The 27,054-nt window shown below is 43.8% G+C and overlaps 1 protein-coding gene across 1 annotated transcript in view; it reads left to right on the plus strand.

The window, feature by feature from the left end:
• Positions 1-23,502, plus strand: part of LOC119186041 (sodium-coupled monocarboxylate transporter 2-like) — a 113,700-nt gene extending 90,198 nt beyond the window's left edge. Inside the window, exons 11-14 of the mRNA XM_075869692.1 lie at positions 8,194-8,363; positions 17,859-17,962; positions 19,720-19,817; positions 19,891-23,502. Of these exons, the coding sequence (XP_075725807.1) occupies positions 8,194-8,363; positions 17,859-17,962; positions 19,720-19,817; positions 19,891-20,028 (510 nt within the window). The 3' untranslated portion in view covers positions 20,029-23,502. The remainder of the gene's footprint in view (positions 1-8,193; positions 8,364-17,858; positions 17,963-19,719; positions 19,818-19,890) is intronic.
• The last annotated feature ends 3,552 nt before the right edge of the window (positions 23,503-27,054 follow it).

Raw genomic sequence — 27,054 nt, forward strand, 5'->3', positions numbered from 1 at the left:
GGACATTATAAGGACCGCTCTTTCGGGTATGTGCCATCGGTGGCTACATACACTATCAGAGGATGGACAGATCCACGCCCTAAGGAGCATCGCTCCTCGAAGAAAATGTGACAATTGATAAGACAAGATCACCAAGGTATTCTTTTCGGTGCTCTATATTCTAATAGGCGTGTGTCAAATTGTTAAACGGTGCGTTTTATTTCTATTTCTTTTAGCCCTTCACAAAAATAACTCGAATGTCATGCCCGTTACAAGCTTTTTTCGCCAAATAAAAGCTGCGTTAGCCAGAAATGGGAGTTGTACCATATTAAGGAGGTTCACGCTTGCTGCTCTAAAGAACCACTTTGTGTCGAAGCATGCATTTTTACAACATATATTAGTTTCTCTATTCTGCCATTTCTTATTACCCGTTGACGATCGCAGGCAAAGCAGTGAAGAGTGCCCAGGGAACATTGTGGGCCTTACACTCATTAGCAACAATGCATGACCACCTGGAAGGTTCCCTTGAATATCAGCCACAAATTCACTCGTCAAAACCTAAACAAACGTTGTATGCGCTCTTTCACCGCAGTGTTTTATCAACGCAACGGGAAGCGGAGAAGAGGAGCTGATCTCCCCAGAATCGCACTATGTACACTTACTACAGTTTTGATGGGGTCAGCTCTACTAAAAAATGATTAATTATTTTCTTTTTATAATCACTAATCTACTATAATAAACCATCTAGCATCATTAGCACAACATTCTTACTGGAACACAGTGTGTCTAACTTGCTCTACAAGCCTCGACTTTCATGCTTCACGTCATTTAGTAGCGGTGTGGCAAATTGTTACACAAGGCCGCTTGGTTTCAGCACGGAAAGCAGCCTATGCGGCTGCGCGCAGCATACATTCGTCAAGAGACTACGCACGGCAAGAGGCCTCACCTTACAGCGCGAGCAGCACCCACTACATTTCTTAACTTCTTACCTGTGTGAAATTGAAATGAAATGAGCCCAAATCTGTGTGCACAGCCGCATATTGTACAGGATGTAGAAGTAGTTGACAAGATTCCGCGCCGGAACCTAAAAGAGGTAAGAGGTCGCATTCGCCTAAATTTAAAAAAAGTGAAGACATGAGCGGATACGCAATACGCTGAATGTTGAGCTGGCGGTGAAAGAGACAGTAGATAATTCAGGGTTTTTCTTCAGAATAGGTTCGTCGCTCTAAACGAGGTGACCGGCGTCAGCGTTGACAGAATTAACGATGATCTCGCTAGCATCGTCAAAGAGTGCAGTGGAAGCCGGAGGTACAGTCACTAGACAAGACACATGAAAACTATCTCAGGAGACCAGAATCCTCATTCAGAGACGACAAATAATGAAAGCTCTAAATGCAACCGACAAAATTAAGCTGTTGAGCTTCCGAACATAATCAAAATGCGTAAGCTAGCAAACATAAGAAAGAATAACAAAGAGAGAATCGAACTGGCTGCAAAAAGTGGCAGAAGCCTAAACAAGGCAAACTTGTGCATAGGAAAAACTTGGATGCATGCAATAAAACGCAACGAAGGCTATTTTATAACCAATATGGGTAGGTTAGTTGAGGTGGCGGAGCAGTTGTACATGGAGCTGTACACAAGCCGAGCATACAAGATGATATCGTAAGCACCAATAATAGCCCAGAAGGATTCCACATCCTACCAGTAACTACATGGGACCTAAAGAAAGCCCAACAACAAACACTAAGAAGCGAAGCCGCTGAAAAGTATAAAGTAACAACTCACTTTTTGAAGAACTATGCAGAAATTGTGTTTCAAAAACCACCTAACAAACGAGCAGTCTCTTGATGGGAAGGGTACCAGAATATTGCAAGAACGTCAACATCATCCTAATCAATAACAAGAAAAAAGTCAAACATTCGAAAAATTGCATGCCGATCAGCGTACTGTTCGTTCTCTCCAAACTATTTTCAAAGAAATGGCAGCATATCCCCGGAGTGAATGAGAAAGAGTGGGGCAAAGCATTCGCCCATCCATTCATTCTTGCTTCCGTCCGTCCATGCGTCCGTCTCTGTGACCGTCCATGCATTCATCCGCCCGTCCATGCGTGCGTCTGTTCGTGCGTTCGTCCCTGCGTTCGTCCATGCATCCACCCCTGCGTCCATTCATGCGTCGGTCCATGCATCTGTCTGTGTGTCCGTTCATCCATTTATTCAACACACCAAGTACCCCCATCTCGCATGTTTTCATCATATATTCCCCATATAGAAGCACCGCCATCCTGTGGACATTCCACGGACTAAATGAGAGGTGGCACAAGCACACTTTCTTACGGCTTGCGCTTCGGGTCTTCTTCCCACCTTTAACCACCTCGAACTTCATGGTATATACTAGTTCAATGTATTCATGGCACTGCGGCCCAACGCTCACCAAACTTTTCTAAAACCAAGGAGGTTACGCCCATCGAGTATAACGTAGCAACACTTTCCTGTCAGATAGTGCTCGAAGCACATGCCAATGGCTGCTAATGGGAAATGAGAGACAGGAGAATGGGGCTTTTACTTTCTTACGACTTGCGCTTCGTATCTACTTCCCACCTTTAACCACCTCGAGTTCATGGTATATACTAGTTCATTTTATTCATGGCACTGCGGCTTAACGCTCGCTAAACCTTTCTAAAACTAAGGAGAATATACCCAGCGAGTATATCGTAGCAACCATTTCTTGTCAGATAGTGCTCAATGAACATGCCAATGGCTGCTAATGGGGATCCCAGCGTGCGCGTTAACTAAGAGCCAAATGCTCCTGTCTCTCATTTCCCCTTAGCAGCCATTGCATGTACATTGAGCACTACCTTTTATTCTTCAATAACGCACAGAAGAAATCTCTCGCCGGCACTTTCTTTGAGGTCAAAATGTTACACTTGTTACAGACTACACCGGCTACGAGGTGGGAACAGGCGCCGCTATAAGGAGCTTCACCCCTAAAACATTAGCTAGTTGAATTAGGGCAACATTACAGTTCAATGAACCAAAAGACTAAGCGGGACTTTATACAGGCTACTACACAAAAGATCATATTCAAACTATCAATCAGCTGATAAAAAAATGTTCGTAATGCAACCAGCTGCTAGACAAAGCCTTTATGAATTACAAGAAGGCGTTTTACTCAGTCGAGACGTCAGCAGTGATTCAAGCACTGTGGACTCAGGGCATCAAGGAACCCTACATGATCATAATAAATGATTGATATGTGGGGTTTAACGTCGAAAACTCACCACATGATTATGAGAGACGCCGTTGTCGAGAGCTCTAGAAATTTTGACAACCTGGAATTCTCTAACCTCCACCCAAATCTGAGCACACGGGTCTACAGCCCTTTCGCTTCCATCAAAAAATCAGTCGCTGCAGCTGGGATTTGATCCCGTGACTCCCGGTTCAGAAGCTGAGTACCTTAACCACTAAACCAACGTGGCCGGGCGACGAACTATACAGCCACCATATTTCTCCATAAAAAACGACAGAATGTCAAGATAAAGGTGTAAGGCAGGGAGACACGGTCTCTGCAGAGCTATTCACCGCGTAGTTGCAGGAGGTTTTCACGGCCCTAGATTGGGAAGAGTTTGGGTTAAAGGGTACTAAAGAGTATCTTAGTACCCTGCGATTCACTGATGATATTGCCTTCATAAGGGGACGAATTATAGGTCATGGTTACTCGACACAGAAAGCAGAAGTGTAGGCCCAAAAATTTTTACTCATAAAACTAATGTAATCTGTAACAAGCTTGCAAGAAAATAACGCTTTGCGATAAACGAATAGACGCTGGCAGCTGAAAAGAAATCCGTATACTTAGGACTGGTAGTAACCACGTAGCCGAATCACCAGAGTGAAATAACTAGACGAATAACGATGGGGTGAATCACATTCGGCAATTATTATGATATGACGAATGGTAATCTACCATTCACTACCATACCACTAACCCTCAAGAAGAAGGTATATGACAGCTGCATTTTGGCGGTACTTAGCTACGGTGTAGAAACCTGGAGGCTTACAAGAAGGTTCAGCTTAAATTCAGGACGACGCAGTGAGCGATGGAAAAGAAAATGATAGGTTTAACCTTAAGAAACAAGAACAGAGTAGAGTGGGTTCTGGAAAAAAATTGGCGTTTGGGGTATTATATTTGGAATCGCAACGTTTAATGCAACGTTATCTAGTTAGGCAAGTCTAGCTGTACTAATCAAGAAGCTAGAGGGCGTTAATGGGGATGTTATAGGGCTCAGTGAGGTTAGGAGGACAAATGAGGCATATACGATGCTACAGAATGGGCACGTCTTTTGCTATTGGGACTTGGCTGACAGATGAGAACTGGGAGCGGGGTTCCTTATCGACAGAAACATAGCTCGGAACATAGAGGAGTACTATAGCAGTAATGAAAAGGTGGTAGGTACTGTAATTAAACGGAACAAAAGATACAAGATGAGGGTGATACAGGCTTAGGCGCCTGTATCCAGCCATGATGACGAGTCAGTTGAAAGCTTCTATGAAGACGTGGAATCGGCACTGAGTAAGGTAAATACACAATATGCTCAACTGATTGGAGACTTGAATTCAAAGGTAGAAAAAGGCAGGCTGGAGACCAGGTTGTAGGTGATTGTGGCCTCAGTACTAGAAATGCCAGACGGGAGCTATTAGTAGAATTCGCAGAACGCAATAATTGATGCATATTGAGCACTTTCTGCCTAAAACAAGGTAACTGTAAGAGGACATGGAGGAGCTATAATAGCGAAAATAAGAACGAAATAGTCTTAGCCTGAGTGCACACCCACACATCGTTCAGGACGTGGAAGTGCTTGGCGAGGTTCGCCTAGACTTGAAGAAGGAATTAGAAAAGCTGATACGCAAGAAGGCAATCAAAGAGCTAGCACTGAGCGGGAAAGCACGGAAATTCAGAGACTCGCTTCAGAACAGGTACTCGGCTCTTATCGAGGAAACCAGCGCTAGCGTTGACGGATTGAATGATAATCTGACCAGTATTATTACGGAGTGTGCAGTGGAATTTGGAGGTACTGTAGTTGGACGGGACGCTGGCAAGCTGTCCCAGGAGCCAAAGAGCCTCATTAAAAAGCGTCAAAGAATGAAAGCATCAAATACAACAGACAAAATTGAATTGGCAGAGATTTTGGAGCTGATTATTGAGCGTAAGTTTTCTGATGTAAGAAGGTATAACACGGACAAAGTCGAACACGCTATGAAGAACGAAGGAAACGTGAAATCAGTGAAGAGGAAACATGGGATAGGCAAACACCGTGTATATACCAAAAGACAAGCTAGGCAAAGTGACTACCAATTTGGATAGGATAGTTAAAATAGCTGAAAAGTTTTACAGAGATCTGTATAGTAGCCCGGACAACCACGACCTAATACTATAGGAACTAGCAGTAACCCAGAATACACTCCACCAGTAATGATAGAAGAATTCAAAAAAGCCTTGGAGAGCATGCAAATAGGCAATGCTGCTGATGAGTATAAGGTAACACAAGATCTGGTGAATGATGAATGACAGATTGTGTTCAAAAAACTAGCCAACCTGCTCAAATTGTGTCTCCTGACGGAAAGAGTACCAGAATCTTGGGAAGAATGATAACATCGTCTTAATGCATAAGAAAGGTGATGACAAGGACGTGAACGATTACAGGCCAATCAGCTTGCTCTCCGTAGTATACAAGTTATTTAGAAAGGCAATTGCTAACAGAGTTAAGAAAGCATTAGAATTCAATTAACCAAAGGAAGAAGCAGGATTTCGAACAGCCTACTCAACAATCTGCAACATTCATAGTATCAATCAGGTGATAGAGAAATGCTCAGAATACAGCCAACCACTATACTTAGCCTTCATAGATTACGAGAAGGCGTTTGATACAGTATAAATATCCGCAGTCATGAAGGCGCACGGAATCAGAGCGATGAAGCATATATAAACATCCTGAAAAAAATCTACGGGAGATCAACAGCTATACCATAGTGCTTCCTAAAGAAAGCAACAGAATACCAATCAAAAAAGGTTTAAAGCAGGGGGTACAATCTCCCCAATGCTATTTACCGCGTGCTAGCAGGAGGTTTTCAGAGGCCTAGAATGGAAACAGTTACTAATAAGAGTTAATAGAAAGTACCTTAGTAACCTGCGCTTCGCTGATGACATTGCATTGCTTAGAAACTCGGCGTATGAATTGCAACTCACGATTTCGGTGTTAGACACGGAGAGCAGAAAAGTCTCAAAAATAATCTGCAGAAAACAAAAATAATGTACCACAACCTTGGAAGAGAGCAGCGCTTCGAGATATGTAATAGCGCACTTGAAGTTGTAATAGGCTATGTCTACTTATGACAGGTAATAACTGCGGAGCCGAAACACAAGATTGAAGTAACTAGAAGAATGAAAATAGGGTTGAGCACACTCGGAAAGCACTCTCAAATCATGACAGGTAGACTGCCACTATCCCTCAAGAGGAAGGTATATAACAGCTGCGTTTGGCCGGTACTTAGCTACGGAGCAGAAATCTGGAGACTCATAAAGATAGTTCAGCTTAAATTGAGGACTATGCAGCGAGCAATAGAAAGGAAAAATTGTAGGTGTAACCATAAGAGACGAAAAAGAGCAGAGGAGATTAGGGAACGAACGGTGGTTGAGGATATAATAGCTGAAATAAAGGAGAAAAAATGGACATAGGGTGGGGATATAGCGCTTAGAAAGATTAACCGCTGGCCATTAAGGGCAGCTAACTAGATTCCCACAGAAGGCAAGTGGGTTAGGGGGAGACAGAAGGTTAGGTGGGCCGATGAGATTAAGAAGTTTTCGGGCATAAATGGACAGCAGGAAGCACAGGACCGAGTTGATTGGCCTTTGTCCTGCATGGGACAGGCCTTTGTTTTGCAGTGGACATAGTCAGGCTGATGATGAGGATGATGATGATGAGTTGAAATCAGGACGAAGAAATAAACATGGGCAGGGCACGTAGCACGTAGGCAGGATAACCACTGGTCATTAAGGGCAACTGACTGGATTCCCAGAGAGGGCAAACGCATGAAGGGGGAAGATAAAGTTAGGTGGACCAGTGAGATTAAAAAGTTCTCAGCTTTAACATGGCAGAAGAAAACACAAGGCCGGGTTGATTGGTGTATTGTTGGAAAAGCCTTTGTCCTGCAGTGGCCTCGTCAGGCTGATAATGATGAACAGAATATCGTGGAATCGTAATGAAGCATTGATATCTGTAGTGGGAAACACTGTGTTCAGTAGTATGCAGAGATAACACAATAGAAGCACATTTCCACGTGAGGGCTTTGTCCAAATGATATTGCAATAAATTATACCTGTGATGTTGGTCGATTAGCAGCGCGTTATCGCTCTGCATTGAAGCTCCTCCCACGCCATATGAATCTGAAAACGCGTGGCTGGTTTTCAAGGTCGCAGCCATTATGGGGTCTTGCTGAATGTGATCATTTGCCCGTATGTGGTATATATGTTATTCTGATCCCAGAACAATGTGGTAAAAATTTGGGATAAGCATCACACGAAACTCTGCAGCACTCATGTGATGTGTTGCGTATTCTTTGCTTCGTCTCCGTTTGTAGCCGCACAGTTGCCTGATATAGAAATGTTCAAGCAATTATACGAGTTGTCTTTATGCATGTCACTATGGGAGCATTTTACATACTATCATGCAGAGGTGGTTCAATAAACCAAATCACCAGGAATACCTTCTGCTGCATAATAATATGGTAGCACTTCCACAATAAGTGACACTATTTGATTATTATGCAAAGGTAGGCCTAATGGAGCAAGGCAGTAACAAATAATGTATTCCACATAAACTTCCCTTACAACGACAGAAAGCTAGCCAGTTGGGTCGAAGCGCTTTGAGAACAGCAGTATAGTAGTAAGGCTTTCAATGATCAATGCAGATATTTTACCTACATTGAGAGTTGCTCTTCATCAGAGCCCCAGCGATGCTCGCACTGAAATAATGCTAGTAAAGGTAAGTATGTAAAGTATATTTGTGACTGTGACGTGATCTCCCGATATATATATATATATATATATATATATATATATATATATATATATATATATATATATATATATATATCCGTGTTGCTGCCCTGCTTCAACGAGAAGACATAACTTTTTCTTTTCAATGTTGTGACCAAACGACAGGGCGCCGGCGTATCGACCCTACTAATGGTTGTGTACCAGCTGTGGCACATGGCGGGAGTTATCACATCAGGAATCAGATCACCCAGACTTCCAGTGTCTACTGACTACTGCCCTGGAAACCACAGCATGTTTTTATTTCAAAACGTTACTTCGGCTGCACCAAACACACAGTGAGTATAGTACACAGGCTACCTTCATTGATATTTGGAATGTGAGTCAATTTTAGCCGGCTGCAGTCACTTCGCGAGTTTCCATTTGCATATATATCTACCTAATCACCTACGTCTGGGTGATCGCGTGTCCACCGCTTTATTTAGGAAATATCGAAATTATTAAGGAAGGGCAATATAATTTGACGAATACGTCCGACCTGTCAACGCAGGAGTAACGTGAGAATTCTGCTACGCAGTCGTCGAACCCTCTCCTACAGATTCACATGGCACACTCATTGCATACCTGGTACTGAGGTACGTGGGGAGAGCCACAGTTGATGGAGACTTTGTCTACCCAGGAACAGAGTGAACAGACGTTGCTAATTTAAACTGAAGAACGTTAAAGAAAACATGCATTGGCAGTGTTGACTAAGTGAGGGCAAAGAATAAACACAAGAGTGTTAGCAGGTATTAAACCCAAGCAGCTTGCGTGAAAAGTAAATATTTCACTGTAGAGCCACGCCAGGTCTCGATACTACTTTCAAGAATGTCCCTTTGCATCTCAAGTGCTGGTGACACGTCCTTTGTGGTTGCATTGCTGGCTATTCAATTGTGTAAACTATACATATGCATGCCTATAATGCAGCCTTTACGTTGAGTAAACGTCCACTGTATTCGTAAGTGACATCCACTGAAGATGGTCTACGAAGAATTATCCGGGTTTACCACCCTTGCAATCCCAAGCACGGCATATGAGCTTACCGCTTGTGGTTCTGGTAGTACATGTGTTACCGTTACCATCATTATGCAGCTGGAAACATCTGGTTACGTAAAACATATGTGACTATTACACATAAGTCTCTGCGTAAGATATACTGCACATATGTTCATTGTCATTTTGTAATGCTTCACCCGATAAAAAAAACTACACTACAGTAATCTTCTTTCAGCATGCTTCGCCTTACGTCGATTTCCATGGTACGTAGGATGTGTGAAAAATTGCAGCAACAGTGTGGCCATCTTGTATCAGAACTCAGCGAATTAGTAGCTTTCTCCAAGTTATTCAGAATGCAAGGTGTATCGGTTGGAAAGAAACCAGAGTAATTTTCTTTGTTCACGAATCGGCTGTATAATAATGCAAGCCAATTAGTACCCCTGACGTGTTTTTTTTTTTTGTCAGAATTGAGAACATACCTTGTAGAATAATTCGTCGGGTTTAACGTCCGAAAACCGCCATGCAATTATGAGGGACAATATACCGTGTTGATTGAGATCGCCATAACAAAAACATAAGGGTATTAAAAGAGAAAACAACGTCAAGTAGTTTTTTTTTATTTTTGTCTCATACAAGTTATCAGAACGTGCCCCCTGTGTACAGCAAGGCGTTCAAATTTTGTTTCAACTATGCGCAAGTGCATTAGAAGAAGGAGAAGATGTTTAATTAGAAGATGCAGAAGAGATAGCCCCAGAAAGCGGGTTTCTAGCCTGCTATTTTTCGCGGTGGTAAGAGGAAAAGGGAAAGAAAAAGAGACAGGCATGATGTGGGGTGATTGTAGAATTGCAAAGTGAGTCACACCTACACTGTTCCATGCGGGGTAGGACATGGACAAAAGTCTTTACATTATCTACACTTGCACGTGCTCTGAAGACAGGAATTTAATCCTGTCTTGCTGAGGGATGTGAGAACGCCCTTTATACTTCGTTAGGAGTGATTCACCCGTCTCAAAGCAACCAATAGCTTCTCCTTTGAAAATAGTCAGTAGTCTAGTAGATTTGTGAGGCGCTTTACTTATTCTGTTTCCACCTCGTATTGAAGACACACGCGGAATGAGATGAATGCTCTCTGACGTGTCACACTCACTTCAGTTAGGGTTTTGCTGCTGTCGAATCTTGGAAAGGTATAGTTGCATACCTGCAAAACCCAGCCACAGTATATGTAGTATCGTTTCCTGGTCTCTCCTTAGACGGCATGGAAGACGAAAAGTACGACCAGAGTCAAGCCTAAAAGTTCGCTCGTGGCGACTATCAGGATCATTTTATATTTGTGTCTTAGTTGTTTTCATAGCGTTAAAGAGCAATGCGTTGAGTCGATGACATATCGGGAAAAGTGATTTGATATGTCTTCTCCGCTAGTGTGTGCATTTTCGCATCTGCGTCAGCTTGTTCATTTTTGGCTATGCAACAGTGACCGAGAATATATTGTAACGCAAGGGATGACTGAATTCAGATGCTTCGTTTAACATATTCATTATGTTGCACATCGGGTTCTTGCTTCATAAAGTTTCTGATTGACTGTAGTTGTGGCTTGACGTCGCAAAATTGTGTCTATCACTGCACTAGGCTGTAACATGTAGTAGATAGCCTATCGGACACCGGTCAGCTCAGCGGCAGTCGACGATACCCGGTGTGCTTTATTGAAAGCTTTTGTAATTACCATGTGAAGTACAGTGAAAGCTGTTGCTAAGGAGGTCTGTGTGGCAAAGCCAACAGCAAAATATGCACCGTATATACGTACATATGCCAATTGAGGACAAAGCAAAATACTGAGGTCCAGCAGTTGGTGTTTTTTACTTCTTTGTTATTCAAAGGATCGAAATCCACATGACCGGCTTAGGTATCATCCACAGAAAGGTATTTGAGATGCCAAACGTGGTACATAATTCGAAGGCAGCATATCTCGGTGTGACATAACAGCTGATGAGTATGTAGCATTGGGTCGTGTGTTAATAAAGTCTCCCAGTGGATGGTCTCCATGCTTCGTCAACAACCACAGGTATACTCGCATTGGCCGTGTTGAAGATAAACACTATCTAGACAACCACGTGCCTCTGAATTATTGTCCCATCATGAATTACATCGAGGTACTCCTGGGTAAGTTTTAGCGCCCTAGCTTGCCCCCCCCCCCCGTGCAGGTTCTACAGATGTGCAAACACGGGAGAAAACAGAAACACTGAAGCGGAGGTATCTGACAAAAAAGTGTCTGGTATAGCTGTACTCCAGCTATACCGGACAGTATAACAGACAGATGAGATGATTTTGATCGTGCCCATGATTTTTGACATATATTGTGAAAGTGTGACTGTACAATCCAGGATTGTGGTTGCCATATTTTACGTTGAGCTCATGTTTTTTTTTTTCATAATACCTATATTTAGGATATCGGACAAGCTGGTACTGGTTTGTGGCATTGTTTTAGATATTGGTCTGGACCTTCCAAATATATATATATATATATACACAGGAGTTAGGGCAACTTTTTGTATATTTTACCTTAGAATATGCACAGTGCTGGGCGCCAGAATGTCATCACTTCGGCTAATATGTCGCGCAACCAAAATGTAATACGAACACTAAAGGGTCATGAATTCGCTAAAATTATGTTTGCTTCTGATAAAATGACGCAGCTGTTATCGCAGGTGTCCTGTCACCTGGAGAGGTTAAAAATTTGGACCAGGTGTGGGAATGAATGATGGCTGTCTTTTCATGGGAAGAGGGGGGGGGGGGGTCCGCTGTTATCAGAGAACAGTGAACTTCACGTCATTGCATAAAAAAGCATGTTCTATTTTGCCGTTACAGGGTATGCCAGTGCTAAAGATATTTTAATTTTTGCAACCTCTCAAATCATAGTGACGCTTATGCATATTTGTTGTGCGTTCCTAGATAATAAGGGAAGACGAAGACGAAGTGTTGCTTTAGCTGAGGGCTTGCCGTTCATCTTCGGACTTTTCACACATTTTCGCAGTTATACAGGGAAAATAGTTCCCTTTTCGGCGGCGATGGAAGTGGACTCATCTGCACGCCCACTCGATTTGCCGGCGACAGCGCCGGCAGCTTCAAGGAAGTGAAACTGCCTTTCCAGTGACAGCGAGGCTACCCTCATTTATACTGCCGAGAGCGCCGACAGCTCCGACGACGAATACGTGACGGTCATGAGCCAGAAAGCAAAGCAGGGGATGCTCAGGGCATCCATGGATGCATCTGCTGTGAGGGCCCAGCAAAGCTCGCCGAGGTACACCGTCCTATTCTCGCTTACGCAACCATCCATCAACATGAGACTACTGAACAAGCAAGCTGTATCTTCAGAGCTCCAGACACTGTTGCCGAACAGCATTAAGAATATCAGAGTAAATCCCCGGTAAAATGTTGTAGCAGTGGACGTCGCTCAAGCGTCAGCGTTAGATACACTGAGCAAAGTCACCGTCCTTGGCGGCATGAATGTTCACACTATCATTCCACTAGGAAATCAGGCAACTACAGGCGTCATATATGACATTGATGTGACCATTTCTAACGAAGATCTGCCGATTTTTATTGGTCCTGCTAATGATGGGCCCCAAATACTACAAGCGTGCCGTCTAGGAAAATCGAGATGTGTGAAGATAGACTTTAAGAGTGATTGCCTGCCGACACATGTTAAGGTAGGTCATTTCCGACATGCTGTGCGGCCATTGTCCCTAAGTCACTTCAGTGCCGAAAATGTCAGAAATTTGGAAATGTGAGCGCCGTCTGTGGATATCCTACAACAAGTTCTCGTTGTGGTGCACCACACTTTGCCGACAACTGTAAGGCTAATTCCTAGAATTGCCCGAATTGCCAAGGGCCCCACGACGCCACATCAAAAGAGTGTCTGAAAATAAGGCAGAAGATTTTAGTTTTGAAGAAAATGATGCAGAAACGTTCGACTTATCGAGAAGCGGTTGCTGTCGCCAGGCGACATCGTTCTCGTCGCAGACGCTCATCTAGAAAGCCTGCCCATAGTATCAAGCCTTCTGTAAAGTCTCCTTTCGTTGAATCAGCCAAACCACCACCGCCGGACAGAAGGAACACGTGCACTGAGAATGCTGCCCCTTAAAAGGAGGCTCTGGAAGAAGCATGGTCATCACTTCCACGGATAACCCCTGCAGAAAAACTGGAACGTGCACCGATAGCACCATTTTCTGCATCTCGCCAAGATGAGGCGACAGAGCGTGACCGTGAAATTTTGACGATGATCAAGTCTCTCATTAATGGCATTTGCACGCTTATTGGCAACACGAACACGCCTACAGCACGATGCGCAGAGCAAGTATTGGATGCCCTGAGTCGAGTACTTGCCAACTTTGCAAAGACAAAACAGGACTTAAATCACGGATCTCATGTTTTCGACAGTACGTTTTCCGCAACTGAATTCCTATATTATTAATATGTGAACCAAACTTGTTAAAAGCGATAAAGCTTCCTGGCTACGAAGCCTTCACTTCATCAACTTGTGGCGAGCCCAGCAAAGTAATTATATATATTCGCACAGATTTACCCTACATTCCACGTTTGGTGCAACCCCATAACGGAAATCAATACGTATGCATCCGCGTTGCAAAAAAGGTAGCCTTCACGCTTATCGGCGCATGCATCTCACCATCTGGTCAGTTCGGTGGTGAAAGACTACATGACATCTTGACCGCTACACCTTAACGTTGGATTGTTTTTGGGATTGTTTTTGGTGGAATGCTCATCACTTGCTTTGGAGAAGCACAAAGATTATTGATGTGCTTTGTGCTTCTCCATCAAAGATTGATGAAGAAGCACAAAGTTTCCGTCCAGAGGACGGAAACTTGCTCAATTCGCCTCACGCCACGAACTTAACGTTGTGAATGACGGCAGTCCAACGTATTTGCGTGGTTCGAGATATAGCAGTTGCTTGGATCTTGCATTGGTGTCACGGCGATTCACCCAACAAGTGTGATGATTCACTGATATTGAGACTCAAGGCAGTGATCATATTTCAACGTATCTGAAGGTCACAGGTTTGGCAACTTCCTCCTCATCAACTAACAGAAGGGTTAATTGGACAATGTACAAGACAAAGGTGAAAGAGGCATGCGATCATATCACTTGCGGCCTCGAGGAGGTAATGAAAAATGTGATGGAAGAGGTTACGTGCGCCTTTAAATACACATCAAAGCGCACAGAAGTTGAAATAGAACTTGAACAACTACGAACGATTTGTAGGCGGGCGGAGATGAGGTACAGGCGCACTAATTCGATTCATGAACTCAGAGACGCTCGACGTCTACAAAAGAAAATCCAACGTCGAATGGACAAGCTGGAGGACCAACGGTGGAAGAAATTTTGTGAATCACTCGATCCTCGCAAGCCCATGTCTCATATACGGAGGACGGTGCGTGGCCTTGGCTCGACTCCACAACAACGTCCATTCAGCACATTGGTTCTCCATCAAGGCCGCCTGCAGGTTGACGTTGCTAAAGATTTCTGCGTGAGGATTGTGGGCAATGTTGTTACCATGAGTGACGAAGTTCTCGCGGCTGTTCCTGTAGCACGAGTTTTTGAACTGAATATTCTTTTCTCACTCGAGGAACTGGATGCAGCTCTAGCCACCTGCAGACGTTCATCGTCACCTGGGCCGGATGGTATTACATACGCTGTTTTATACCATCTTGGAAGACGCGGCCGAGACCAGCTACTAAAATGCTACAACCAGTCATTGAATGATGGCGTCGTTCTATAAAGGTGGAAATCCAGCCGCTTGGTACCAATCCTCAAACCTGGAAAGTCGCCACTTGATCTGGCATCATAACGACCCATTGCGCTATCCAGCTGCGTGGGGAAAATAATGGAAAGAATTGTTCTGACACGCCTCGAGTGGTACCTTGAACGCTATAATATTTACCCAGAGGCCATGGCTGGTTTTTGAAGAGGCCGCTCTTCTATTGATCATGTCATCGACCTCGTAACCTCTGTGCAACAACAGAAATACCTCAAGCGCATCTCGTTCGCAATGTTCCTCGATGTGAAAGGTGCATACGACAACGTAACGCCCTCATTGGAATCGGTGGAGAAATGTTTCGATGGATTCGGAGGTCCCTACAGAGGAGATCCTTCTTCGTGCTCACTGCGGAAGGCCGAACCCTTGATCCTTACACCGCTCGTGGCGTTCAACAAGGCTGGGTTCTCAGCCCTACGCTGTTAAACCTCACGATCATTGGCCTTGTACAAAGTCTACCTCAATCAGTCAATCTCTTTTCATACGCTGATGATATATGTATCTCGGCTTCAGCAGTGACACGACCCCAGGTACGCGTACGGCTCCAAAAAGCAGCAAGAAAAACGTCAACATACCTCCATGCTCGAGGCATCACAATTTCCACCGAGAAGTGCGCCTTAGTCCTTTTTACCCACAAGCCCATGATCCATATTCCTGTTTCCATCAACAACGTGAACCTTTCGTATACGAGACGTCACCGATTCCTGGGCGTCATTATCAACAGAGGTCTCTCGTGCGTGCTGACATCTCGCACTTGAAGAAGAGGCTCAGCTCTATCACACACGTGATGAGATTTTTCGCTGGTAAAACGTGGGGCACATGAGTGTCATCTATGCTTCAGCTGAATAGAGCGCTCTTCTTCGGAAATTTGCGGTATAGCACGCCCGTGCTATGCAACGCTGGAAAAACTAACATCAGGGTCCTGCAAAGCATTCAAGGCCGAGTACCCCGCACATGCTTGGAGCTACCTCGGTGCGCTAATACGTTAGCAACAATTGGTATTGCTAAATACTATCCGATCACGACATATATAACTGTCGACACACTCCGGACACATATCCGTCAAATATCCAGAGTGCCTACACACCACCTTGCTAGCCTGCCACTAGAAAGACCAAAGGCAGCGTTTTCCAAAGTTGTTGCAGCTAACCAGAATTCCATTTCGTGGAGATTATCGCCCACAACCATACCACTATCTCCAGAGTGGTGCATGAAAAGACCCACAGGGCATCTTGAAGTGCCGGGGATATCTAAAAAGGCAAGCCTGTCATCTGCAGCCCTCAAGCAGATCTCACTGGACCTTTTGCATTTGACGTATGCTAACCGAATTCATGTTTACACGGACGGTTCGGTCTCGGGAAGTTCAACAGGTGCCTTTGTTTTACCATCTCGATCAATCACTGTCATATTCAAGACACCACACGTCACGACATCTATGGGATCCGAGCTCGCCGTTCTTCAAGCAGCTGTGGAGTTTGTTACGCAAGAATCCCCTAGTAGATGGGTCATTTTCTGCGACTCCAAGGCAGCCCTTTAATGCGTGCGAAGTCTACAATGTGGAAACTACCACCAGATGGTCTATCGTATTAATGAAATTTGTCATCGCGCCGCTGATCAAGGACACAACATAGTTTTACAATGGTTCCCGTGCCACTGTGGCATCAGTGGTAACCACCTTGCCGACGACGCTGCCCGATGTGCCCACAATGGAGCGCCCACACTGGTAATACCCTTGTAAAGAGTAGACGCAGCTAGAGAACTTCGTCACATCGCACATAATGCCACGCTAGCGCACTGGAATTCTCCCCTTAACTCCAATCATTACCCTAAGAATCTTAAGTCATTACTCCAAAACAACTGCCATCCGAGATTTCTCAACGTGACGCTACAATGCTGTGCCGGCTGTGGACTGGGGTAGCGTTTACTAAGTCATTAAGCCATCGCATTGGCTTGGCAGATTCATCCATGTGTGAAAGCTGCAACTGTATAGAGACTATTGAACATCCAATGTGCCACTGTGCCCAATTTGATGGAGATCGCTGGACTCTCCAGTGTGCCTTGAATAGACTCGATGACCGGTCATTTAATGAAGCAAAGATCTCAGGAGCCTGGTCGTGCAGCACATCAGCATAAAAAGCCACACGAGCCCTCCTGAGATATTTGACAGCAACTTCATTGAGGGACCGCCTGTGAAACTTGGCATTGTGTATGTGATGTGACATGTGTCTATCCTTCTCTCTTTTTTTACTCCCCTCTCCCCCTCCCCATGTGTAGGGTAGCAAACTGGACGCATAGTCTAGTTAACCTCCCTACCTTTCCTACATTTCTTCTCTCTTTCTCTCTCTCTCTCTAGATAATAAGAATTTTACACTACTACCTTAATGACGGTAAGATTTTACTATTCAGGTACATCTTCATAAAGAGACAAGCAGAAGCTGCATTACTTTTACATTTGAAAGTTTTACTGAAAATACAAAATGTTCTCGTCGCCCCGCCGCGGTGGTCTAGTGGCTAAGGTACTCGGCTGCTGACCCGCAGGTCGCGGGTTCGAATCCCGGCTGCGGCGGCTGCATTTGCGATGGAGGCGGAAATGTTTTAGGCCCGTGTGCTCAGATTTGGGTGCACGTTAAAGAATCCCAGGTGTTCTAAATTTCCGGAGCCCTCCACTACGGCGTCTCTCATAATCATATAGTGGTTTTGGGACGTTAAACCCCACATATCAATCAATCAAAATGTTCTCGTGCCGATAGCGCAACTGAGTGTGATGCTCGCAAACAAATAAGAATGTGACACAGATGTGACGCTCGTTAAGGAGACAAGGACAAGAGAAAAAGACAAGGATGTGACGCTCACAAGACCTGGTGTCTTGTGGGCACAATACATGGCTTCTCTGAAGCACCAGCTGTGCGAAATTGCAAAACTCAGATGACTGAAAAAGTAATAAAGTTGCTGTTTTTTCAATCTCTGTGCAGAACACAGGAACCTTTCTTCATGTTTCGCCTGTCGTTCTTCTGGAGCAGCTTCTTTGCTTTCATCGGAACTATTGTGCTCGCAGTAATTATTAGCGCTGTCACAGGTGAGAATAATTCTTGGCGTATTGCATATTGTGTACCGAAATGTACGTGATGTAATTGTATCTTTTTCACAAGACTCTCAAGACCACTTTTGAATGGATAGCACACTTATAAAACAATAAAATCCTTGCACGTTTATGGGAATCAGTGTAACTGCAAATGTGTCATTAATTTCCAGTAATCGATATTTTCCGGTGAATGTTAATTATCGAAACCCTAACTTCTAGGGTATTTATCAGCGCTTTTGTATTTGTTTCTGTGGTTAGCAATAATCCGAATGCACGCAAAAAATAACACTAACTGCACCGACTACGTCCTCGATACAAATGTGTCTCTATTTGTTCTACACGTACTAATAGGGTAGTTCTATTTTAGTTCTTTCTAAAATGCCCGCTAAAACCACAAATCATGCTTTCATACGTCTTGTCCATAGTTCGTCACAATGCATGTCATATACGCACTTACTTCTTCACGCTCTCGTTTGTAATGCCGTCTTTATCGGCCGTGCTATGAGGGCAGCGTTTTGTGCTCCACAACCTCAAATACTGATCTTTTTGTTGGACCGCCAATATTGCCGACACTGTCAATGTGGATATTGATGAAAGTATAGCATAATGCCACGAAAGTGTTAGCGACCAAGCAACACCAAGACACCTTATATGTTCTCGTCTCGCGATGTATACTCTCACTGATAAGGTCAACGTTTGGCTGGGTAAACGTATGCGGAGAATCATCACGTACGTCGAGTCCGTGGTTAGTAACATTAAGCTAAATCTAGGCATACATTTTGAGTACCTGCCTCTTCCACATCAGTGCGTCGGCATCTTGCTATGTAACAATAAAATCTGTTCATATCCTAAGGGTTCCTTTCCTCTAACGTTGTATTTACCTACATGCCGACTGTACTTGGCACCGACAAGTTGTGTTGAGGCTTGGTGCCATTAAAGCTAAATGTTAACGAGCTCTTCTCCCTGCCTCAATTTTAGTTCATTAAGAAACCAGTGCGAGCACCTAAATGTTTACATAACTTTCACGACTTCTATAGCCCATTGCTTAACAGAAATAACAATGAAATCCGTAGTTGCTTTATGAAATATCATGTGGCAAAATAGACTTCCTAAAACAGTGTAAAGAGCAGAAAAAAGGCAGTGCCACAAGAGTGCTAAAAGAGCAGAAAAAAGAGTTTTATTTACCCGTATGGTCTTTTTGTTTACGTCATATTATTGCTTGCGACGCTCCATGGCATCAAACATACTGTGATGTGTACCGCCAAAACACTATGCAGCACAGAATTGCCTCCATTGTTCGATGAAGAAAAACCACTTTTTAGACATAATTGTTCTAACATTAGAGGCTTGTGCGATTTTAAAAGAGAAGCCGGTGTAAGTTTCATGATCGAAATGAAGTTTGAGCTGCTCGTTTGTTTTGTCATTAGGGCCTTCACTTTACTAAATATTTATAAAGACACATAGCATCGCTTAAAAAAAGCTGGCCAGTAAAACTTGCCAGCTTCTGTAAATCGTAACACTGTGCTGTATTGTTGATCAGAAATGTGGTGCAGCGACTCCCAACTCAAAAGTCATCAGATCAGGCGTACAAATTTTTCTCGATCTTCATTATTGTTTAACAAAACGATCAACAGAAAAAAAGACAAGCGAAACAGCTCGCATTGTCGCGTAATTCAGACCATGTATTCGCGAAATGAAGAAAAAGGCATTGCGTTATACAGATGTCTGTTTGTTCTTGCTTTGGGTTGCAGGCGAAACGAATTGCAGGAAGGATGAAACATTGTGCAATTATGCCCTTGTCCGGCTGTGGCAAAAGATGAGGAGCCTCGCTTCTGATAAGAAACATCACGTGAGTCGTAGGCACAAATTCGCGCCTGTGTTGTTTTTACTTCACAATCACTTACAAATTTTTTGCCTTTCAGGTTGCGAAAGGCAGCTGTGAGGCAAAATATATAGTGGAAGTAGAAAAGGCAACCCTCATGGGGTGCGACTATACCACGCGCAAGGACAAGTACTGGGCTCCGGATGACCAAGATGCTACAACTCTTGCTGTGGCATAAAAATGAAAGCTTTGTATCTGCAAAAACACGTGGTACAATGAACTGTTAGCTTGAATATGTTACTTCATTTTTTTCGTGCTCTTGCAAATTTTCTAAAAACAAAATTACGCCATCTTCCCCGCTAAAGGGAACCGCGCGTGAGTGCGAGAAGATGGAAGATTGTGAGTGGCTCCCACATAAATTGTATCCGTCGCCTTGAGCACGTGTGCCAATATTTAAAGCGTCAACCTGACTAACGCAACCAGTGATCAACGCTGCTGGTGACCGCTTAACAGCCGGACCCTCAACACACACGCTAGGGACATCGAGCGTGATGTCTCTAGCACATTACAGTGTTGATGTCATGACACGTTATTAGCTTTTTCATAGCCTTTTGTGATACGATAATAATTTGGCGAGTTTAGAATTGACGAAAAGGAAGTAGTAGCACCAAGACTACATCCTAGTCTTTATAGCACACATTACGTAATGTCTATGTCATGACGTGTCATTCATTTTGGTCATACACTCATGTCGTTGCATGACATTTTCAGTCTATATCAGTTGAGAGAAAGAACCGCGGGAGCACTAACTCTAGTGGTCGAAGTTTTTGGAGCCCCTCGTGATTATATCATAGTTTTGATAGGCCGAATTTCGACAGTTATCATAATTTCACTATATCGTACGCACGATCCGTGTAATGCACTTCATTCTTCATTTGACACGAGCACCACCGACTACTGTAGTGTATACGATCACACATGTATAAGTGACGCTGTTTTCCAGCGTTTACCATATTATAGTGTGGCCGACGATTTCTCTCGCAATCGTCATTGCTGAGTGTTACCAATCTCATTGGGTGCATGTTTGCTCAATAGATTCTTAAATATTTAGTGATTTCAGTTCGGCGCGCGTCAACGTCATAACCGCAATAAAATATCCACAAATCCTTTTTGAGTCGTTCTTGTACAACAGCGCACAAGTGTAGTTTTCATACGGAATACAATAGGGCCCTAATAATAATAAAATATGAACGCTCAACCACGTGTTTATTTTCACTACGCCTTTTCAAAAGGGGACTGAGAACGTGAAGCTGTTAACGCACTGCCTGGCCCAAGATGAGGCCCAATGCAACTTTTGCTATCAGAAGAAAAAAACATGCGATGCGAAACATGTCGCACTGCGCAACTCCAACATGAGCAAATGACATTAATACGTTCGCTGGACTAGATCTTCGAACAGCAGCGGTGTACATGAACCAGCGTGAGCTTAGGATCAGAAAGAAAAAGAAGTCCTTGAATGAAGCAGCAGAAAAGCGGGGTAAACTGAAGATATAGGGATTTGGATATAATTTCAGAGTTTCAAAGTCCCAAAATAACGATATATTTATGAAAGACGCCGCGATGAAGTGCTGCGGTGATTGTGATCCCAATGGGTTTGTTGCACGTGCGACTAAATCTAAATGCTCGGGTGTCGGGCATTTCCACCTGCAATGAAGCGATGGATCTGCAGAAGAACCAACTGAAGGGATGAAACGACCGCTCGTAATATCTATCATTTATGTCCTGTTGAAGCCCCCTTGGATCGCCAAGATAGCGGATAGAGTTTCCAAAATGGAAGAAGTGAGTGGTTTGAAAGAGCTGTACAGTGATTCACAAATTACACGAGAATTTATGAGTCATAACATAGCCAATGGAGATCGCACATGACAGCGCTGCCGAAAGGTTTTTAGTTTCTCCAAGTCATTAACAGCTATCGCTCTAAAAGGGATGGCCACTAGCCAGGGTGCGAGAAAGAGAACAAAAATCTCATTGTCCAGGCGGTCCCGGAGAACACGCAGTGAACACGCAACGGCACATGAAGCGAGCGAGTATTATATAGATTAATGAAAGCATGGGGCCGCTGTTTGCTAGCGGCAGTGATCTCAGCTGTAAACAGTGCCAAAATCTTGCCGCGTATTCGTCTCGCACACGATATTGACTGTAGGCCACACACGTTCACACCACTGCCCCTTCCTGAGGAATTATGCTGGCAGGAGCGACAAAACCTGCCGTTTCAACAACCCCCCCCCCCTTCTCGCGCCTTTATCAGGCAGACTAGCCTTCAGTACTTAGTCAAGTGAAATTCAGGTCAATGACGCTTAACAAGGGCGGGCGACGGGAGCTACTGTGAAAGAACAGAAACAGCGCGCCTTGACCAGACGAAAATTTTGAAGCAGCACACATATACAGCGCTGACTAAAAGGTAATGTTGACTTCCAATGGCAGATTCAGATCAAGTGTTTCTGCTCTGAGCGGAGCATTTACATTTCAATGGCGAATTGGGAGCGTGAAATGTGTGTTCGAATGGCAGATTAAGGCAACCACAGATCATGGATTGCTCCGTGCAAGCAAGAATTCATGCTCCGCCGAATTGGGCGCATTTGAAGGAAAGTTCAAATGACGAATCCTGTGTGGCCGGGCTTTTCATTCAACCACTGATGGATGTTCAAGTGACGCATTATATGCACCCGCCTTTCATCCAATCACCGATGGATGTCCGGAAAACGCTTTGCACTTCCTCCAACCCTATCATGCTCCCTCGCTAGATTTCCGCTCACCAACAGCCCCCGTGGAGACGCAAGCGTTTCAATCGCAGATTTGGTGCGAGCAATCCCGCTCGGATCTGTGCACTTCATTTGCAATTTGGCCTAGAGCTCGCCATCTGCCATTGGAAATCAACATATGTTTATTGTCACGAGAAATGAAAAAAAAACGGAAAATCAAAAAGTAAAAGCACAAGAGAACAGATACGGGAGGTCACAGCACCAGCAAAGTGACCCCCACCCCCCCAAAAAAAACAACAACAAAAAACAAAGATGTCTACAAGAACGCATTTCGTTAAGAGTGTTTGTCAAATTTTCAGTGCATCACTTATCACACCCTTTCGTTACATGCGCCTCCCATACGCCGTCTCGACGTGATCATCCACTAATCCGTTAAACAGGTTCTTGGGTTACAGAAAATGTGGATGACCTAGTTAATTTGAAAATATTATAACAAAAAAATACTTGTCTTGACTTGGTCCCTAGTGTTTTGACTTAATTCGTACCTAGTTTCCTCAAGTAACGAAGCAACTAACTCAGCAACACGCCTTGCTAACCTTTTTTGCGTTTTTTACAGGGTAACATTATGTTACACCACTAAAGCAATTGCACTGCTTTCGCCTAACCACAGCACGTGCGTTCTGCACACACAGACAACAAATTAACCACGTAGTATATGAGACGTTGCTTTATATAAAAGTTTTCCTATATTAAGCGAAAAGTCGAAAATACAAATTTCGGATTTACATCTATTCATATGTTTTCTCATTCCACTGTGTGAAAAAATCTCGAAACTTTAGCGCTACACAATCAGCAGCTAAAGTATTTAATGAATATAGCGCCATAATTCCAATTTCATCGTTGCTTTCTGCGCTGTATTGGTATACTAATAAAATTTTCCACAAAATAAATTTGTTCGGAGTGATTGTGTGAATTCTGGCTCGTGATATATTAGCGATGCTGACTGACTAACGCCAAAAACAGTTAGGCAGATCCCTGGTACCTGGGAAACGTATCAACACCAGGAGCTGATATGAAGCACTGATGCTCGCGAAGATGCTGGTCTTGGACACTTCTACATAAATTAACTTCAGATGCTCGCGAAGATGCTGGCCTGGGACACTGCTACATAAATCAACATCAGAACATGGCAACTAACTATAATTGACGTTAACACAACGTGACGGCTGTATTGAAAGAGTACATATGAGGTGTTTATGAAATTGGTAGGCAGCACTGCAACAACTATTGACGTTTCACGAAGAATAGAGTCTATTTGAAAAGTAGTTCCAAAACCTGGCTTAGCTCTGTGGTGGAATGGTTCATTGTCACGCAGAATGCTTGGGTTCGATTGCAGCTGGGTCCCTAACATTTGCTCTTTGCGTTCGTCGGGTTGACGGTACTGATGTCGGCTATTTCTTACGCTCGCGCGTTTGAATAACCCATGTGTGTTCTTGTCGTTCCTAGGTAGATACTAAGTGTCACACCTGTCACACATATCAGCATACCAGTGGCACATACCGACCCGTGGGTATGTGCCACTGTCTGGCGGGAAGAGTTCAACGACGTACGCGACGGGATTGTGCAACACTATTCATGTCTTGACCAGCGTGTCATTTTCCTCAAGCCATCTTACCCTCTCATGCTAATTGCAACACCAGGGCGTTTTAGTGGCTAATACCCGTGACACACGGGAAAAAGTAAAGTACTTTGAAGTAAACCCCTTTTGTCGCCTAAGGGGACCATTTGCAGAAAGGAGTGGCGCTGATGACACATGGCACCGGACTACTGCTTTAGGTGGTGCCTCAGAAGAACGCTGCAGAAAAAATGGCGCTGCTTGTGCAAGAAGCAAGATTGGAAATATTAAAAAGAATCTGCGCATTTACATCACATTCAGCGACGCCGGAGCATAAAACCGTTTTTTTATTGTCTGGTGGCTTATAATGCGCATACCTGTAATTTTCTATCGCTTTTTTGCATTTTTAGCAGCAACTTAAGTTCGTCTGGCAACTCTGAACAGTCGGTGTGTTGCTGTTTTTGTTTTTCGTCGTGCTTTTTACATGACTGCGTCCAGCTGGGTCAGTGACGGCGTGCCTCGTTTCATCGTGGTCCTGTGATGTCTCAGCGCAGAGACAGAGATAAAGCAACAGTTGTGGTGGGCCTGACTCGTGTCGCCCTCGGCTCCATCGAAGATGAGCTAAACGCTGCGAAGGCAATTTCGCTGTGAATTTGCGCCCGTGTACGGGGAATACCGGCGTCGATGAGGCTCTCGGCCATCGCCTGGTACACTCCACCGCTGTGCTTTTGCCTTTGCAAGGCGTCCAAATGGTCCTCCCATAGCTTTATCAGCGTCCAGGTCTTCTTTTCAGTCCACTGGACGCGCGGTTTTTTCTTCGCCGACTGAGCCGACACCACTGTTACAAGATACTACGTCACCGACACAGCAACTGCCGCTGCCAACCCTAATATGATCGCGCTAGTGACGTAATGCAGGCGTTTGAGAGTATGGACAGACTATAGGCCTTCACTTTTGAACAAATCGCACTGCTTCTGAAAATGAAAAAAATTTTCTCAGTGCAAAAAAATACTGACAGGGCACCGCAGTGTTGCAACACGTTTTCTTCTATTGATAAATTATGCACACTGTATGCGAGAGTACTCCCTTCCTGCCAGAAAAGTAGATGCGGGATCTGCTTTTGCGAAAAGGATCTTTGCCGGAAAGGAGTTACTCCTTTGTCGTGTGTCAATGCGCCCAAATGCCTTTCCGAAAGATGTCCCCTTTTCTAAAGGACTTCAGGGTGCACGTGTGTCAGAGGCATAAGTTACTCATCTGTTGACCCGCAGGTCGCGGGACTGAATCCCAGCTGTGGTGGCTGCATTTTCGATGGAAGCGAAAATGCTGTAGGGCCATGTGCTCAGATTGGTGTGCATGCTAAAGAAGCCGGAATGGCCTAAATTTCCAGAGCTCTTCACTACGGCATCTCTCATAATTATGCGGGGGTTTTGGGACAATAAACCCCACATATCATCATCCCATGCTAATTTCGGTTCACGCCAGGTTAAAGGAGTAACCCCAAGAGCACCGAAATGTAAGCGTCTAGATAGATAGATAGATAGATAGATAGATAGATAGATAGATAGATAGATAGATAGATAGATAGATAGATAGATAGATAGATAGATAGATAGATAGATAGATAGATAGATAGATAGATAGATAGATAGATAGATAGATAGATAGATAGATAGATAGATAGATAGATAGATAGATAGATAGATAGATAGATAGATAGATAGATAGATAGATAGATAGATAGATAGATAGATAGATAGATAGATAGATAGATAGATAGATAGATAGATAGATAGATAGATAGATAGATAGATAGATAGATAGATAGATAGATAGATAGATAGATAGATAGATAGATAGATAGATAGATAGATAGATAGATAGATAGATAGATACGCTCAAAGAAGCCAAAGTCCGCTAAGAAATGTTTCGCATTTAAAATATTTACATTGAATTTAGCCGATAAACTGATGGTTTATTTTATAAAGTGCCAGTATTTAGTAGCATCGAACAAGTGATCGACAAAGTAGTGATCTAACGCAATCTAGTCATAATTTTAAGGTTGTATTTTTAGGTAAGAAAGCTGTCTATTGATAACCGTTATTCGTTGTCATAGCAAATATTCAGAAGAGAATGTAAGCTATTCGTTAAGGGATACTTCGAGTGCCAAATCAAAAGTGTGGCATTAGCACTCACGCCGTAAACGCAATTTTTTGTTTTCACGAGTACACATATTCATGTAGCCACTTTCTGCAGCTACGCGAGAAGAATCGCGGTGCCTAATGCTTCCTCTCATTGCTATATAGTGCGTTCTAGATTGCTATATGTCATTGCAGTGGTGTTAAAAGAAGCTCATGAACAAAGCTACTAGTCATAATTGATACGAGTACTTTCGTCCATGACCTTCTTTGGGTGAGACTGCCTAATAAAACTATGTGATCGTCATAGGCGACGTGCAGTAGAAGGCTCCGGAAATTTCAATCACTATTGTTTCTGCAACGTACACCCAAGTCTGAGTACTTGGCTCTCACTTTCTCCTCCATCGAAAGTGCGAACGTCGCGGCCACGATTTTATTTCATGTAGTGAGGGCCAGCCTCCAAGAGCTATGGCGGCTAGATCACCACAAGGATGAGAAATTACTTAGAAGCGCGGACGCATGATGTTCCGGCAATGAAACGCTAACATAGGATGGTCGACGTCAAAGCAATACGCCAATCCATGAGCATAAGTTTGGTACCGGTAGACTCGAGCGGAACCATCAGCTCGACCACAGACAGGTTCCAAAATGCCGAATATTCAGGCGCATAAATATTAGTTTGGAAAAGCGGCAACACGACAGCAATGCCGCGTCGTTGTGTGCCTCGATGGGATTCTACCAAGTGCTGAGAG

Source organism: Rhipicephalus microplus, chromosome 7 (genome assembly GCF_043290135.1).
Source record: "Rhipicephalus microplus isolate Deutch F79 chromosome 7, USDA_Rmic, whole genome shotgun sequence".
Classification (NCBI taxonomy): domain Eukaryota; kingdom Metazoa; phylum Arthropoda; class Arachnida; order Ixodida; family Ixodidae; genus Rhipicephalus; species Rhipicephalus microplus.